The sequence below is a fragment of the Oenanthe melanoleuca genome, chromosome 15 (genome assembly GCF_029582105.1).
Source record: "Oenanthe melanoleuca isolate GR-GAL-2019-014 chromosome 15, OMel1.0, whole genome shotgun sequence".
Classification (NCBI taxonomy): domain Eukaryota; kingdom Metazoa; phylum Chordata; class Aves; order Passeriformes; family Muscicapidae; genus Oenanthe; species Oenanthe melanoleuca.
In genome coordinates this window covers 10,198,755-10,214,210 of record NC_079349.1, presented here as the reverse complement: position 1 = coordinate 10,214,210, position 15,456 = coordinate 10,198,755, and the positions used below count along the sequence as shown (strand labels likewise).

General features: G+C 42.3%; 1 protein-coding gene across 2 annotated transcripts in view; it reads left to right on the top strand.

The window, feature by feature from the left end:
• GCN1 (GCN1 activator of EIF2AK4) overlaps window positions 1-15,032 on the top strand; it is a 38,222-nt gene extending 23,190 nt beyond the window's left edge. The window contains exons 37-58 of one of the 2 annotated variants that reach the window (XM_056504359.1): window positions 34-213; window positions 554-774; window positions 1,459-1,527; window positions 1,655-1,793; window positions 1,901-2,097; window positions 2,452-2,594; window positions 3,366-3,483; window positions 3,640-3,855; window positions 4,144-4,308; window positions 4,709-4,870; window positions 5,315-5,407; window positions 5,639-5,782; window positions 6,734-7,003; window positions 7,116-7,229; window positions 7,746-7,976; window positions 8,624-8,817; window positions 9,382-9,496; window positions 10,553-10,649; window positions 11,497-11,645; window positions 12,222-12,326; window positions 13,575-13,793; window positions 14,337-15,032. In XM_056504359.1, the coding sequence (XP_056360334.1) occupies window positions 34-213; window positions 554-774; window positions 1,459-1,527; window positions 1,655-1,793; window positions 1,901-2,097; window positions 2,452-2,594; window positions 3,366-3,483; window positions 3,640-3,855; window positions 4,144-4,308; window positions 4,709-4,870; window positions 5,315-5,407; window positions 5,639-5,782; window positions 6,734-7,003; window positions 7,116-7,229; window positions 7,746-7,976; window positions 8,624-8,817; window positions 9,382-9,496; window positions 10,553-10,649; window positions 11,497-11,645; window positions 12,222-12,326; window positions 13,575-13,793; window positions 14,337-14,462 (3,467 nt within the window). In that variant the 3' untranslated portion in view covers window positions 14,463-15,032. The remainder of the gene's footprint in view (window positions 1-33; window positions 214-553; window positions 775-1,458; window positions 1,528-1,654; window positions 1,794-1,900; window positions 2,098-2,451; window positions 2,595-3,365; window positions 3,484-3,639; window positions 3,856-4,143; window positions 4,309-4,708; window positions 4,871-5,314; window positions 5,408-5,638; window positions 5,783-6,733; window positions 7,004-7,115; window positions 7,230-7,745; window positions 7,977-8,623; window positions 8,818-9,381; window positions 9,497-10,552; window positions 10,650-11,496; window positions 11,646-12,221; window positions 12,327-13,574; window positions 13,794-14,336) is intronic. The other variant, XM_056504361.1, reaches the window with a different exon arrangement.
• Window positions 15,033-15,456: the final 424 nt, after the last annotated feature.

Below are 15,456 nucleotides of genomic sequence, written 5' to 3'. Positions count from 1 at the left end.
TGTCTTTTTTTTCTTGGTGTACTTTGTTCACAGGGTCAGTGGAACTGCTGGGGGCTATGGCATACTGTGCTCCCAAACAACTCTCTTCCTGTTTACCCAACATTGTGCCCAAACTCACTGAAGTGCTGACAGATTCCCATGTGAAGGTGCAGAATGCAGGGCAGCAGGCTCTCAGGCAGATTGGGTCTGTCATCAGGAATCCAGAGATCCTGGGTAAGACCTGTTTGTGCATCTCAAATGTCCTGATGTGACTGTGGTTTTAAAAGCAAGGTTTAGGTTCATAGAATTTGGGATTAAATGCAAATCTGCATAGAAATGAAACAAATCCTACAGAAGTATAACATGAAAGCTTAGCAGCAGCTGTCTGCTTCCAGGCTTTTGAAATGTTCCTGTCCATTTTTTCAGCTGATGTTAATAGAGTTTCCCGTGTCCTTGTGCTGCTTGTTGCTTTAGAAGGACCTGAAATATCCCATGAGAGCACACCAGCTCATCCTGACACGTTTTTGGTTTATATACAAATAAAGTCTTTTCTTGCCTTTTTAAAAATATTCAGCAATTGCTCCAGTTCTGTTGGATGCTCTCACTGACCCTTCCAGGAAGACTCAGAAGTGTTTGCAGACTCTGCTGGATACCAAGTTTGTCCATTTCATTGATGCTCCATCCTTAGCCCTGATCATGCCAATTGTTCAGAGAGCTTTCCAGGATCGTTCCACAGACACCAGGAAAATGGCTGCCCAGATCATTGGGAACATGTACTCCCTGACTGACCAGAAGGTACAGTGCTAAAAATGCCCTCTGACTGTATTCTAATTGATTACTGTGACAAGCACTGGAGGGAGTTTATTTGGCTTGGAGATTTTGCTGTTAAGGTAGAAAATACTAGCTTCCATGGAGTTTCTTAATTGAATGTGTGTAAATGAGCAGATGACTATAAGGATAGTGACAGTTCTCAGGTCCTTAATTCTGTTGGCTTTGATCATCTAGTTATTACCAGTTTATCCTTGCAAAAAGGTCTTGTAATTTTTACCATATAAGAAATGCCTTAACAAACAAACAAGTGAAACACAGATCAGCTGCTAACAAATAGGTCCAGGGTTTGTTTGAAAAGTATTTTTAGGACCTGACTCTAGGCTAAAGATCTGTGTTTAATTTTTGTGCTTTAACTGTCTACATTTAAACCTTGTGTAAATGTTAAGTGTTGGACTTTCCTAAGACACAAACTGCTGGGTTGTGAGTGAGCATTAAAAAGGTTTTGAGTGATCTGCACAGAACTGGTGTTTCTTGGATTTGCAGAATAATTCACTATGCTTGTGTGCAGTGTTGTGAGAACAGCTAATTAAACTCTCAGACTATTAAGGATGTTTGCTGATTATAAGGGGTGAATGTCCTTTACGTGAAGGTGACTGTGTTTTCTCTCATTTTGAATCTGGTTCTGACGTTTTGGGCTCTTTGTTTTAGGATCTGGCTCCATACCTACCCAGTGTAACACCCGGACTGAAGGCCTCTCTGTTGGATCCTGTACCTGAAGTAAGTCTTTTGTACAAACACAGCTTATCTTTCAGTACACTGGATTAAACATTGTCCTGACCAGTCTGGCAGATCTGTAGCACCTTTGACTGGACATTTGCAGATCTCTGTTTCTCTTGGCTGTTAGGTGCGCACAGTGTCTGCAAAGGCCTTGGGAGCCATGGTGAAAGGTATGGGAGAGTCCTGCTTTGAGGATTTGTTGCCGTGGCTGATGGAGACACTGACATATGAGCAGAGTTCAGTGGATCGTTCTGGTGCTGCTCAAGGTGGGGACAGCTGTGTGTGAGCACTGAGCTCAGTTTTCTCATATTAAATCAGACTAGCTGCTTGTTTCTTGTGTGTATCAGCTCCTTTCCCTGCTTTTTTCCTCCAGGTCTCGCTGAAGTTATGGCTGGTTTGGGGGTAGAAAAGCTGGAGAAACTTATGCCAGAGATTGTAGCAACTGCCAGTAAAGTAGATATTGCTCCACATGTACGAGATGGTTATATCATGATGTTCAACTACCTGCCAATTACCTTTGGAGACAAGTTCACTCCCTATGTTGGTCCCATCATTCCTTGTATCCTTAAGGTATGTAGCAAAACTGAAGAATTTTATTTATCAGAGAATAAAAAGAAGCCTCCAGGATATTTTAAGTATAATTTTCAAGTATTGTGGGATGTGCAGAGACTTGTCCAGCTTGGTTGGACTACTAGAAAAAAAGGGAATTTAAATTGTAAGTTATTTCTTCTAAGTTATTGGCTTGCTGTCTTTTACTTGTGGTCACTAGTCATTTTTTGAAGTCATCTTTGTGCATTCACAACTCTGTAATTCATTCAGTTTTCACAGTGGAGAGAGAAAACATTGGTTTGTTCTCCTCCTGTTGCTTGTGTGTGTTGTGCTGAAAGGCTGAGTTTTCAGAGCCCCTTTTGTGGCTGTGTGCAGGCCCTGGCAGATGAGAATGAGTTTGTGCGGGACACGGCGCTGCGCGCGGGGCAGCGAATCATCAGCATGTACGCTGAGACTGCCATTGCTCTGCTCCTGCCACAGCTCGAGGATGGGCTCTTTGATGACCTGTGGAGGATAAGGTAAGGCAGAACCAGCTTAGCCATAAACATTTCCCTTTCATGCTTGAAAAACTGGTGTGATTTAGGCTCTGTGTTGCTCCTCAAAAAAATGCAGATACATCCTGTGAAGCAAAAACAATTGTCTCTTTTTGCTTGTTGATTAGCATATGATGCCTTACAGCACTTGAGTCTGCAAAGCCCTGCCAGGCTGCATCAGGTTTCCTACTACCTGCAGAGCATTCATGCTGGATTATTAATTCTGGTGGTGACTCTGAAATGCACTTCCAAGGCAGTTGATGTGGCAATATTTAGCCCTTGTGTACTGTTTTTCATTTCTCCAAATGCTGAGCAAGTTATTGTTCTCCTGTGGATGAAAATGAGTAGTGGAGCACTCACAGCCAATAGCAGTTGCTCAAGAATTAGCTGCACTAAATGATTTGTGTGAGCTGAGTGCTGCTAAGTACTCCTACCCCAGGTGAATGTTGTTTGGCTTAGACAGATGTAGGCAATGTCTTGTTCCTTTTTAGAGTCAAGGCTATTCTGGGATTCATTGCTTTGATTTGAAAACTCTCTCAGCCATTCCATTTCAGAATTCACTTCATCTCTTTGTCCTCATCATGCTGCTTTCAGCCATGTTGGCAGACTAATTTACACATCAGCCCATGTAGCATTTCAGTGCAGACCCAGCTGTGCTTCACATTTGGCTCTGGTCTGTAGCTGACATCCTGTCAGAATTGGACAGGTATTGCCTGAGTGCCCTGTTCGTAACACTTGACTTGCTCCTGTTGCCAGGTTTAGCTCAGTTCAGCTCCTTGGAGATCTTCTATTCCATATCTCAGGAGTCACTGGAAAAATGACCACAGAAACTGCCTCAGAGGATGACAACTTTGGAACAGCCCAGTCAAACAAGGTAAAGCTTGTTTGTTGTGCCTTTATTTTTTTCAAATTCTCCTGTTTTAAATCAGCATGGACAGCCTGCTGGAAAGACACATTGAATAATCATGTATTCTGTTCTTTTTATAGATTTCAGGGACAGATAATACAATTCTGTGCTCTCTCTTTCCAGGCTATCATTAATGCTCTTGGGGTGGAGAGGAGGAACAGGGTGCTGGCAGGGCTGTACATGGGCCGCTCGGACACGCAGCTGGTGGTGCGCCAGGCCTCTTTACACGTCTGGAAAATTGTTGTCTCTAACACTCCTCGCACGCTGCGGGAAATCCTGCCAACCCTCTTTGGGCTGCTGCTGAAATTCCTGGCCAGCACCTGTGCAGATAAGCGAACGGTGAGGAATTAAGTTGTCCCTTCCTGATGCTGCAGGTGGCTGTAGAAAATAACTCATGAGGAACACAAGATAATTCTTCTCTATAAGCTGTCATCAATTTAACTCTTCTGAGCATGAGCATATCTGAGTTGTGTTTGCTGAAGGCAACTGTGATTGTGATGACAGTAAAACTATTTTTTGATGGTTCTTTGTAATACTGTTTCCACGGTCAAAAGTAAACACTTGTTCACAGTTCACCTTCCAAAGTTTTATAAAAAAGGAAAATTATTAATACATTTCTGGGGACAGGTTGCAGCACGGACATTAGGAGACCTTGTCCGAAAGTTAGGGGAGAAGATCCTTCCTGAAATCATTCCTATCCTGGAAGATGGACTGAGATCAGACAAGAGTGATGAGAGGCAAGGAGTCTGCATCGGTTTGAGTGAGATCATGAAATCAACCAGCAGGGATGCGGTGAGTCACATGTGCCAGGAAATTCCTGTTTTCCCAGGTATTGGTGTTATGGTGCAGGTATGGCACTTGAGACAGAAAAATGCAGCTAATGCTGGACTTGTTCTGCTCTGAAATCAGGGCCTTGTAACTAACACTGAGTTGCTGCTCAGGCAAACTGTAAGAATTTGTATCAGTAAGTAAATTTAAACATTGCTTTTTATGAGATATAATACTAGAAGTCTTCCACTAGGTAGCCTTAGAGCACTGCAACTATTTGTGCTGATGGATCCTGCTTTTCTTCGATATTATTCTGAGCAAACTGCAGTTTAGTTTCAGTTCTGCAAATTCTGCATTCTTTGCTGCTTTGCTGAGACATGCATGTCTGTTGTGCTTTAGATGTTCTGTAATTTTATCTCTACAGGTACTGCTTTTCTCCGAGTCCCTGGTTCCTACAGTGAGAAAAGCACTGTGTGACCCTCTGGAAGAAGTTCGAGAGGCTGCAGCCAAAACATTTGAACAGCTGCACTCAACAATTGGCCATCAGGCTCTTGAAGACATCCTGCCTTTCTTGCTGAAGCAGCTGGTGAGCATTGCTCAGCATTAGTCAACAACCTGATTAATGATGTTGTGGGACAAGTTTTGAATAATTAACTTAAAAGAGAAGGAGGATTGTAGTGGCAGACCTTCCAGGGACTGGCAGCAGTATTTTGTTTCCTCCTGGAGTCATCCTGACCAGTGGTAGGGAAGATCTTGTGGCTTAAGCCTAGGCCTAAGAATTGCTACACCTGGCTCTGTGGTAGAATTGCCATTGTCACCTGATGAAGTTTCTTGCCTGAAATGGAAAATCTGATACAACAAAAGAGCTTGGTTTGGGTTTTGCTAGGTACTATGAGAATATGAAAGCATTTTTGAATAGAAGGACTTGGTTTTGTTTTCATGATCACATGGAAAATTGTCCCTTGAAACAGGCTTAGCTTGGTGTGTCACAGCTCATTTCTCAGGTTTGTCTCTTTCTCTTTCCCTGTAGGATAATGAAGAGACAGCTGACTTTGCTGTGGATGGTCTTAAACAAGTTATGGCTGTCAAGAGCCGTGTGGTGCTGCCTTACTTGGTGCCAAAGGTACAATGGGAAATAAATTTTAAACTTCATATCTCTGCTGTTTCCTCTGCTTGCTGCCAATTTTCGTTGGACCAATATGGCAAAAGGAAGAGGATAGTCTGAAATTTTGATTTTGTGCTCAAACCATTTTTGGTTTGTGATGCATAAATATTTCATGTTGTAGAGAAAGTCAGACTCCTGAAAAAACTTTCTGCTTGTCTCAATTTTTGGTGTTATTTTTTATTTTTGTAGCTGACTACCCCTCCAGTGAACACCCGGGTGCTGGCTTTCCTCTCCTCAGTGGCAGGGGACGCTCTGACACGGCACTTGAGTGTAATCCTGCCTGCCATGATGTCTGCACTCAAAGAGAAGCTGGGCACCAGTGAAGAGCAATTGGCAAGTAGCACAGCTCAGCTCTTTGTTGTGACAGGTTGCCTGAAGATAGTGCACCAGGTTTACTTCCCAGCCCAGAATCTGTGTTCTCTGGATTCACAGATTGCATGTTTAATTCAGTCCATTAGCTTCCCCAGGATGAGTCTTTTTGCCTGGTGGCATATTGTGAGTCAAAAAACGTATGCTTTCCAGATCTATTTGTATCCATTTAAAAGTCTCCTTGGCCTGCTACAAGATACAGTTCTCAGTTTACTTATTCCTGGAGAACTGCCAGAAAGTCTAGTTAACTTTGTATTTATTCTTAGTGTAGAAGACTGAGAGATTAAAGGGCTGCAGGGAGGAAATCTCCTATTTTGCATGCTGCACTCCTCCCGTACTGCTTTCCAAAACATCTGGTGTTTGGACTCCAGAGAACATCCTGGAGTTGTGACTGTGGACAGACATTTTCATAATCAGTTGATGAATTAGGAATGAGTGACAGAGTCCTGTTGTCTTTCTGCTGTGGATACCTATTAGATCAGCTTCTAGCCTGGAGGTCTCTAACGTACCCACAGACGTGCTTGTAATTAGTGCTGTGACGCACAGCATTAAACTACCTAAATCAGAAGAATGTTATCTGACTAGACTCACAGTCTCTCATGGGTGAGTAAGATGGGGGAGACTGAGCTACTCTAATTTTTGTAAATTAGCCCTCCTGCAGCTGCTGCAATGATCAGTTCAGCAGAGTTTGGTCACTTGTTAAATTTTAAGAATTGGTCATACCTGTGTCTTCACCAGGACTGAGTCAAGCCTTTAATGGTGATGTGATCAGCTCTTTAATGAGAAAAATTAGCAAGTGGGGTGTGTTGTAGTATTTATCTAGAGACAATGCTGGGGATAACATGGAGAAACCTGGGGCTAAATATGCCTTTGTTCTGTTTGAGAGCTAATGTAAAGTTAATTTGGACTTTTCAGGAGATGGCAAACTGCCAGTCTGTGATCCTGTCTGTGGAAGATGATGTTGGACAAAGAATTATAACTGAAGATTTGCTAGAAGCTACCCGCAGCCCTGAGCTGGGCATGAGACAGGCAGCAGCTGTCATGCTTAACATCTACTGCTCCAAGACAAAAGCAGACTACACTGGGCATCTCAGGAGCTTGGTTTCAGGCTTGATCCGCCTGTTTAATGACACCAACCCTGTAGTTCTGAATGAAAGCTGGGATGCACTTAATTCCATCACCAAGGTGAGAGCCAGCTTAAAAAGGTTACAGGAGTAAGGCTTGGCCTGAGAAGACTTCACAAAAGATGTCTGGATGTCGTGTTGCCTAATCTTTGTTTTATCCCTCTCTCCTGCAGAAATTAGATGCTGGGAACCAGCTTGCTCTCATTGAGGACCTGCACAGGGATATTCGGATTGTAGGGAATGAGGCCAAGGGCGAGCATGTGCCAGGATTCTGTATTCCTAAGAAGGTAAAGGGCCAGAATGAGTGTGGATTCACCACAGCCACAATACCCCACCTTGAGGGAGAGCTGATTGCTATTACAGCTATTAGAAGCAGTGACTATTTTAGGCATTCCAAACTTGTATATTGGAGGACTTTCTGTAGGTTAGAGCTCTTGAGTAACCCTACAGAACATCCCTCTTGCAACGAGGTCTCTGACAATTCTGTTATGCACATAAGTTATGGTTGCTGACTGCATTTTGTGGGGGAGTAACACTGGACTTCTGTGCCAAATTTCTCTGGTTTAAAAATTCCCTGAGCTGCCACCACTTTTCTCATAGCAACTGGCTTAGTAAGGCGGAGAGGCATGAAATCAAACCAAATAAAAGTAGCTCTGTCAATGTGGAATCAGGCAGCTGAAGGTCAACAGGAAATTGAGAGAAACTCTCCAAGTTTGTGCATCTGGTGTATAATAGAAGCAAAAATAAGATACATATTTCTTGCATCTTAGCTTCTAAGCTTTCTTATCCAATTTTCGTGACAGGGAGTGACTTCCATACTTGTGGTGCTGCGGGAAGGTGTTTTAACTGGTAATCCAGATCAGAAGGAGGAGGCAGCAAAGGCCTTAGGGCTGGTTATAAAGCTGACTTCTGCTGAAGCTCTCAAACCATCTGTGGTGAGCATCACTGGGCCACTCATTCGAATCTTGGGAGATCGATTCAGCTGGAATGTCAAGGTGGCTTTGCTTGAAACATTAAGCCTTCTTTTAGCTAAGGTAAGATTCAAATATTGAACTGTGGTTTGTGAACATTTTCCATGGCAACCTTCAGAAATATCTGTTGCTGTTCATGTAAATACATGCTGTTCATGTAAAAATCCTGTACAGGATGCCTGCTGCTGTGGATTTGATATGTAGGAATAGCACTGTAACTGGATTGCATTCTTCCAGCAGCTTCTGGTCTACAAAAAAAGCCCCCAGTGCTGAACCACTGGGCTTCCTAGAAATACTGATAAACACTGATCTCACTTTCAGGTGATTAAAACCCACTATGTAATTAATCTCTCCTGTATCCAGCATTTTTATGTATTGTTTAGTGCAAAGATCTTATGTATCTTTGAACAGAGCTTTTATTCTCCGTACTCAGTGCTCTGAGTATAAAAGGCTGTTCATGATAATGTAAAATTTCTCAGTGTTGCCCTTGTATTTCAGTGTGAAGAAAAGATTATTAGATTGGAAAAGGTCAAAGGTTTTGTGCTAAATTGTTGCTTCATGTTTTTCCTACTTTAGTAGCGCATTAGATTTAACGAGGGCTCTCTGATAACAAACTGCTGTAGAAGAGGTTATGCTGGTTTTGGGCTTTGATCTCTAGCTGCTCTTTAATACTTGACCTCACCACTTTCCCTTCCTCCACTCTGGAATAGGTTGAGATTGCTTTGAAACCGTTTTTGCCCCAGTTGCAAACAACATTCACCAAAGCTCTGCAAGACTCAAACCGTGCTGTTCGCCTTAAAGCTGCCGATGCTCTTGGGAAACTCATTGTCATCCATGTCAAAGTGGATCCTCTCTTCACAGAGCTCCTGAATGGAATTCGTTCCAGTGATGACTCTGCCATCAGGTAAGCTGCAGCTGACAACTCAGACCTTCCTGCTTACTGAGGATGAAAGAAAGAGCTGGGATGAATGAACAAAACCCCCAGTTAGAATGAGATGCATGTATTCATGGAAGCAGTGGACTGTAAGCCAAGACACCTTCCTGTGTCAGAAGGTGAGCTGTTAGAGTATTTAGGAGAAAAAGTGCTTGGGGTCTGTCCACTTCTCCTGTCCTGCACATCCCCAAGCAGCCCACTTTCAGATAAAGGCAGTATTGACTGTCAGTCTGACCTGAAGTAAAGCAGCTGTTCTTGTATCCTAAGGGCACAGATCTCTAAGATATGAACTTCCTGACGTGATAATTTTTTTAATGTTTGAACAATCAGAAAGTATCTGTGTTGTGTTAGACAAAGACATGGAAGTACTGTCTAGGATGGAGTCTCCAGCAGTGCAGAGAGGGGATCACTGTCCCAAACTGTAAAGCATCTCAGTGTAATTGCTGTGCAAGGATCTGCAGGTATCCAGAGCAAAATTTCTCTTGGAGGGTGGGGGAGAGGCAGTGTCTGAGTGAAGAATGTGATCTCTTGCAGGGATACGATGCTGCAAGCGCTGCGGTTTGTCACACGAGGAGCTGGTGCAAAAGTAGATGCTGCCATTAGGAAGAACATTAGCACTGTGCTGCTGGGGATGCTGGGACATGATGAGGTACTGCTTCAGCCAGCTGCAAAGGTCCCCTGCTGCACACAGTCTTGTTCTTACATTCAAAATACGAACTTTCTAACAGAATTACTATCTAAAATAACTTCTGAGAAAATTATTAATGATGTAGTCAACAGTGAAGAATTGGAGATTCCTGACCAGTCAGTCCCTGGTTACTCTGAAAAGCTTCCAGTTTAATGTTTCCTTGGCAACTGCATATGTGAGTTTGACCTGCAGCTCCTCACTAACAGGTTTCAGGTAGCTGTGCTGTCAGGATTTGCTTTTTACCTTGGAGAAAACCTGTGGTACCCTCACTATATGCACAGACATGTTTGTAGCCTCTCAGGTGAGGTTTATCATTCTGTGTGAAAAATTTTTCAGATAATGGCAGATTTTTCTCCAATGAGAAAAGCTCTCCAAGCTTAATATAGGGCCTTCTGTATATAGCATATAGCAACAGTAACATGAGTGAGATTAAATTAATCATCTAATAATACCCTTTTCAGTCTCTGTAACAGACATACAACTATTGACATGCTAGAAATATAAAAATTGAAACATTCCCACTGAGTTGTAAATTTGAGGGAGAAGTGGACAGTAATGGGATGGTCATATAAGGAAGCCAAAAGAGCAAAAGCCTGGAAGTGTTAAATGAAAAGTAGTAAGAGTTTATCACAGAGACCAGCTCATCCAGAGATCGCTAGAAATAACACTTACAGTAAGTGAATCTCAACTAAGTTTGTGTGAACTCATCTTTTAAAACATTGAATTTCATCTTTATGATCTTTACATTTAAGAAATCAGAACCTGGATCAGATCTGTAATTCTTCAGTCTCTGCTGGGTTTTTTGACCTTAGATTTGGTTTGAAGTTCCTTTATGTACAAGAAACCATGTGAACTGAAAGAAATCCACAGGGAGTAGGAGTGAAATACTACTATTTATTTTCTCCTCCTCTTTATTTCCTGACATCTTCTGACAGTTGTTTATCTTGCTGCCTGTCTCTGGGGTGTGTAGAGCTCAAGCCATGTTCTCTTTCTCCCATTTGTCCCATGCCCTGTCAGGATGCCACCCGCATGGCCTCGGCCGGCTGCCTGGCAGAGCTGTGCGCCTTCCTGTCCGACGAGGAGCTCAGCACTGTCCTCTACCAGCACTTACTGGGTAAGTGAAGCTGTTTACAGGACTGGAACAGCTTCTGAAAGCAGGGCAGATTCCTTCTCAGCCATTGATTCAAGCTAACTTTGTGACTGAATCTCTGCTCTGTATTTTCTTGTGCTTTTCTTTGCTCGTGGCTCTTAATTTGTGTGCTCTGGTACACAGGGAGCACAGGTAACTGTTGTCATTGGGGTTGCCCAGACTTTTTTCCCTGGATTTGTTATCTCATGACTTGATAAAAGCACTAGCATGGCTGAGTAATTGCTGTTGCCAGCATGAGGACAGCTGGACATGACAGGATGTTCAGGCAGGGTGGACAGGAAGGGTCACCTCAACTTTTGGGAGAGCACTATGATCTTAGGCTGGCTGATGCTAATTGCAGGCCACATCTGTTGGCTGCACATGCTTTTGGAGAGTTAACTAATTTGTCTCTAAGTTAGAAAAAAACATGAGTTTTATAGGACCCCAGTGTTTGAGAGTGTTACAGATTACTGTCCCCTGTGGGATTAAAAAGGAATTCTGTTGGCTGGTCAAATTATAGATGATTTTCACAAATTTATTAGAGAGTCAAAGCTTGTCTAATTTTGAACCATCAGAAGTATCTGAGTTGAACAAGAGAGTCTCTTGTTTATGTATGCTTCCCTACGTGCCCAGGTGGTGTTCCTGCCTGGAAAAGGTGTTGATTTTAGCTCTGTCTTGATGTCTTGGGAGAAGTGGAGGAAGCAGGGCATTGCTTTAGATGCTGCTTGTTACATCATTTTATGGCAGTGAATTGACAAACTGCCAAAAGGCTGTCAGATGAAGAGGACTAGATAGCAGGAGCCCTGCCATTGTTCTGTTCTTTCCTCTGCAGCAGATGTTTCTGGCATTGACTGGATGGTGAGGCACGGCCGGAGCCTGGCGCTCTCCGTGGCTGTGAACGTGGCTCCTGTCAGGCTGTGCTCCCCAAAATACTACAGCAGTGTGCAGGAGATGATCTTCAGCAATGCCACGGCTGACAGGGTGAGTCCTGCCCAGCAGTGGGGGAGTGCTGTTGCAAGTGCTTGTTGGGAGCAGTTTTGAAAGGTGTGTGAGCAGGTTCCTGCGATAAAAACCCCCAAGTGCCATCTGAACTCTCTCCCTTGGCTAGATGCAGTTTTTATGGTGAAATTACACAACTCTTCTGGTTCTTAGAGTTCTGATCTCTGGGGAGGTGAAGATTAAATAATCTTTAACTGCAGAGTAGCTTTCATTTGGAGTAAATTACACTCTTGTTTCCCTAGAGAGTTCTCATTCACAGACCAAGTTTGCAAGAAGTGGAAATTACTCGTTTTAGGAGGGAGATGTTAAATCTGGTGTTGAATGAGTAGTTTGGGGTAGGAATTCTTGGTGGGCCTGGTGGGCCCTGCTGCCTTATTTCCTCTGGCTCATGGTTGCATTGGGATTTTTTCATCATATTAGTACCATTAAGCCAATGTTTTCCCGCTTTGATGCTGCTGTTCTTTTGAAAGATGGATTTAGCCTTCCACATGAGTTTGGTTTTAAAGGCTGTTGTTGAATTCTGCTGTAGTAATACCACTTCTTGTATTTTTGTTGAAGATCCCCATTGCAGTTAGTGGCATCAGAGGGATGGGCTTTCTCATGAAATACCACATGGAAGGGGGAGGCAACCTGCCTCCCAAACTTTCCAGCCTCTTTATTAAGGTAAGAATTTTCATGCTAACTACCTAGTGGTGTTCTTGTGTGATCTGCATCTGTTCGACCTAGCTCATGAGTGAGTCTGTCAATTCCCTGAAAATCTAGATATTTCTTTTTGAGATAGAGTGCAGATATAATCAGTGTATCAGCCTGCTTTGAAGCTGTGAATACAACACTGCCATCCCTGCTCTAACATGGAAATTTGCTTTTGAGCTTTCTGTGCTGAATCTCAAATCTGATTCTTATAAATGCATTTTTCCTTGCAGTAGAAAACAGCTGGCAGAGAGGCAGAGAAGAGTGGGAGGAAGCTGTCAGGTTTTTAAGATCGCTAAAGGTCAAACAGCCTTTGCTAGAAATGTATCAAATACCAAAATTCACCTGACCTGAGAACACTCAAGTTAACATCTTTTTCAGTTCGTTTAGATTTAAATATTTTTCTTTCTATAAAATTCCTTTATTGGTTGTTTCTTCTGGTGTGTGGCTAGAGTTTTCTGGTTTCTTTGGTGGTCTGCCCTCCCCAAAGCCCACCACACACCCGAGTATCCCTCTTGGCAGGCAAGGATAGATAGAGAGGGGTGATGCTGCAGCATGTTTCAGATTTTACTTTTCTTTGCAATTTACTTAACAAACTACCAAGCATGCCAAGTTGACATGATATAGGCCAGCATTCTTCAAAGCAGACTTTTTGTTTGAAACTAAACATTTCTATATTAATATAATAGTAGTATATTAAAATATAAAATATCACACTTGCCATAAAAACTTTATCACCATATTAATAATGCACCTGACATTCAGATGTTAGCTTTCGTGTTTTAAATGGGTTAAGATTAAAATATAAAACTCTTATTCTTTGAATTTTGAAGTGAAGTCCACTGTTAAAATGCACCCAATATTCCAACCAGAGACTGGCTTGGCTATTGTTGCTGAGTGAGTGTGTTGTAGAGGTGCTGACACTATCAGCTTTTCTGCTCTTAGTGGTCATTGTCATTTCCTGAGACAGTTGAGATGAACATGTGACACTGTCACCAACTACATATTTAGAAATTTTCTTCTGAAAAGTTGTCTTGTTCTGAGGGTCTGACCTTCTCTTACACAGTTTAGTCAGACTTAATTGGTAACAAGCGTGTATCTTGTGTACCTGTGAGTTGAAAACTGTTTGCTTTTATTAGCATAGTTTTAAGTGCTTAAATTGGAAAAAAAAAACAATGTCCTTGGTATATCTGAATGTAAGTGTATCTTTGTCTCCTTCAGTGTCTTCAGAACTCATCCAGTGACATAAAGTTAGTTGCAGAAAAGATGATTTGGTGGGCAAATAAAAGCCATCTTCCCCCATTGGATACTCAGACAGTTAAACCAATTCTCAAAGCACTTCTGGACAACACAAAAGACAAAAACACCAGTGTAAGAGCCTACAGTGACCAGGCTATTGTGAACCTTCTGAAGATGAGAGCGGGTGAAGAAGTGCTTGAGGTATGAGACATATAAAAAACCATAACTGTTGGTAGCAAGGCTGTGTCACCTTGTTCTTCTTTTGTCTGTGTGGTACCTGCAGCCTCAGAATGTGCTGAAAGTCTCTTATGAAATAGATGAAGTGGGATATTCCCATTTTCATTTAGACTTTCAGCAGCATTCTCACGCTGAGCTCTGAAGAAATCGGCATTGCCTGTTCTTTATAACGTTATAGTGCAGCATTAATAGAACTGAGGCATTTAACATACCCCCTTAAGCCTTGCCTGTGCTGAGTTCCCTCAGCTGGCACTGATAATTCATTGTTATGATCACAGTGGTGCTAGGGAGTATTTAGGATGGACTACTACTTCATGCATCCATTTCTAACCTGTTTTCTAAGTCTGACGTGCTTTTGGATAGTTCCCACATCTGGAATTGTAAAACCAGGTGAAGGCTTTTGGGGCATATGGAAGATTTTAGTTAATACAGTATGTAAGGCACTCACTCTGATTTTGCATGGTATGTGGTAAGGAGTTGGTAATTGGTGCTGTGTCCCTTCCACAGTCAGTTTCCAAGATTCTGGATGCTGCCAGCCTGGAGCTTCTCAACGAGAGCTGCAGGAGGTCCCTGCGGAAGCTGGCTGGGCAGGCTGACTCCGAGGAGCAGATCGATGACACCATCCTGACGTGATACAGCTCCCCAAGAACCGACCGCTGCATCAGCATTTCAACTCCAACACCTAATATAAATGTTTTCATTTTTGAAAATGTTAATTCTGATGGGATTTCATGAAAAGGACTCCCAGAGAGTATTTTAGTATCAAATATACCAGGATAGCCTTAATTAGACCCACACTAGATGAAAATCAAAAATTTGGTCCCCTTTTTGAAACAGATAATGCGCAAGAGACAGACATACTAACCAATACTGGTCAGCTGTGGCCAACTTTGAGATGAGGCTAGAGCACATCAGGCTTAAACTCTGGTGACAACTATTTCCTTCCCAGGGTCTGTGCAAAAACTCCAGTACTGCAGGTATTGTTGGTTTTTCCACGCACCCTGGAGGCAGGAATAGAACTCAGTGAAAGTTCAGTTGTATTGTTTCTGTGTACTGCTAACTTGCTGCTTGTGACGGGTTCTGAAGACTGAATATCCCTGTAAAACTGAGTATTTAAAATAGCCTTAGAAATCACAGATGCGAAAGGGGGATTAAATGCAGTCTGTTTAGAGAAGGAACATTTAATAAAGGCTCTGACTTTGATCCTTCTGTTGTAAACTCCTCTTTTTACAAATTCATTTGTCAACAAAAACTGTGATTTACTTTTCAGGCCTGTTTGTTCTAGGGCATAAAGTTTGTAGAGTGGACAGTGCTGTGATCTGTGAAAACCTTTTGCAGAACTGAGGCAAGACAGGGTTTAAAGTCAAGCCAGAACTGACATTTAATGAAGTTTGTAAGTAATTACTCCCGTTAATTTCCAAAGTATTTTTGACTACAGGCAGCTTTTTAGTTACCCAACTTGTGAAAAGTCCTTTGTATTTACATCGTCAAAGGCTTCACAAGATACTTGGCATTAGGTTTTTTGGTCAATGAGTTGTGCTGCTCCAAGAAAGTATTTTATTTTACCTGGCCACATGTATCTCTCTTAAAAAAAAAAATAAATTAATTCACTAGTACATTTTATGTC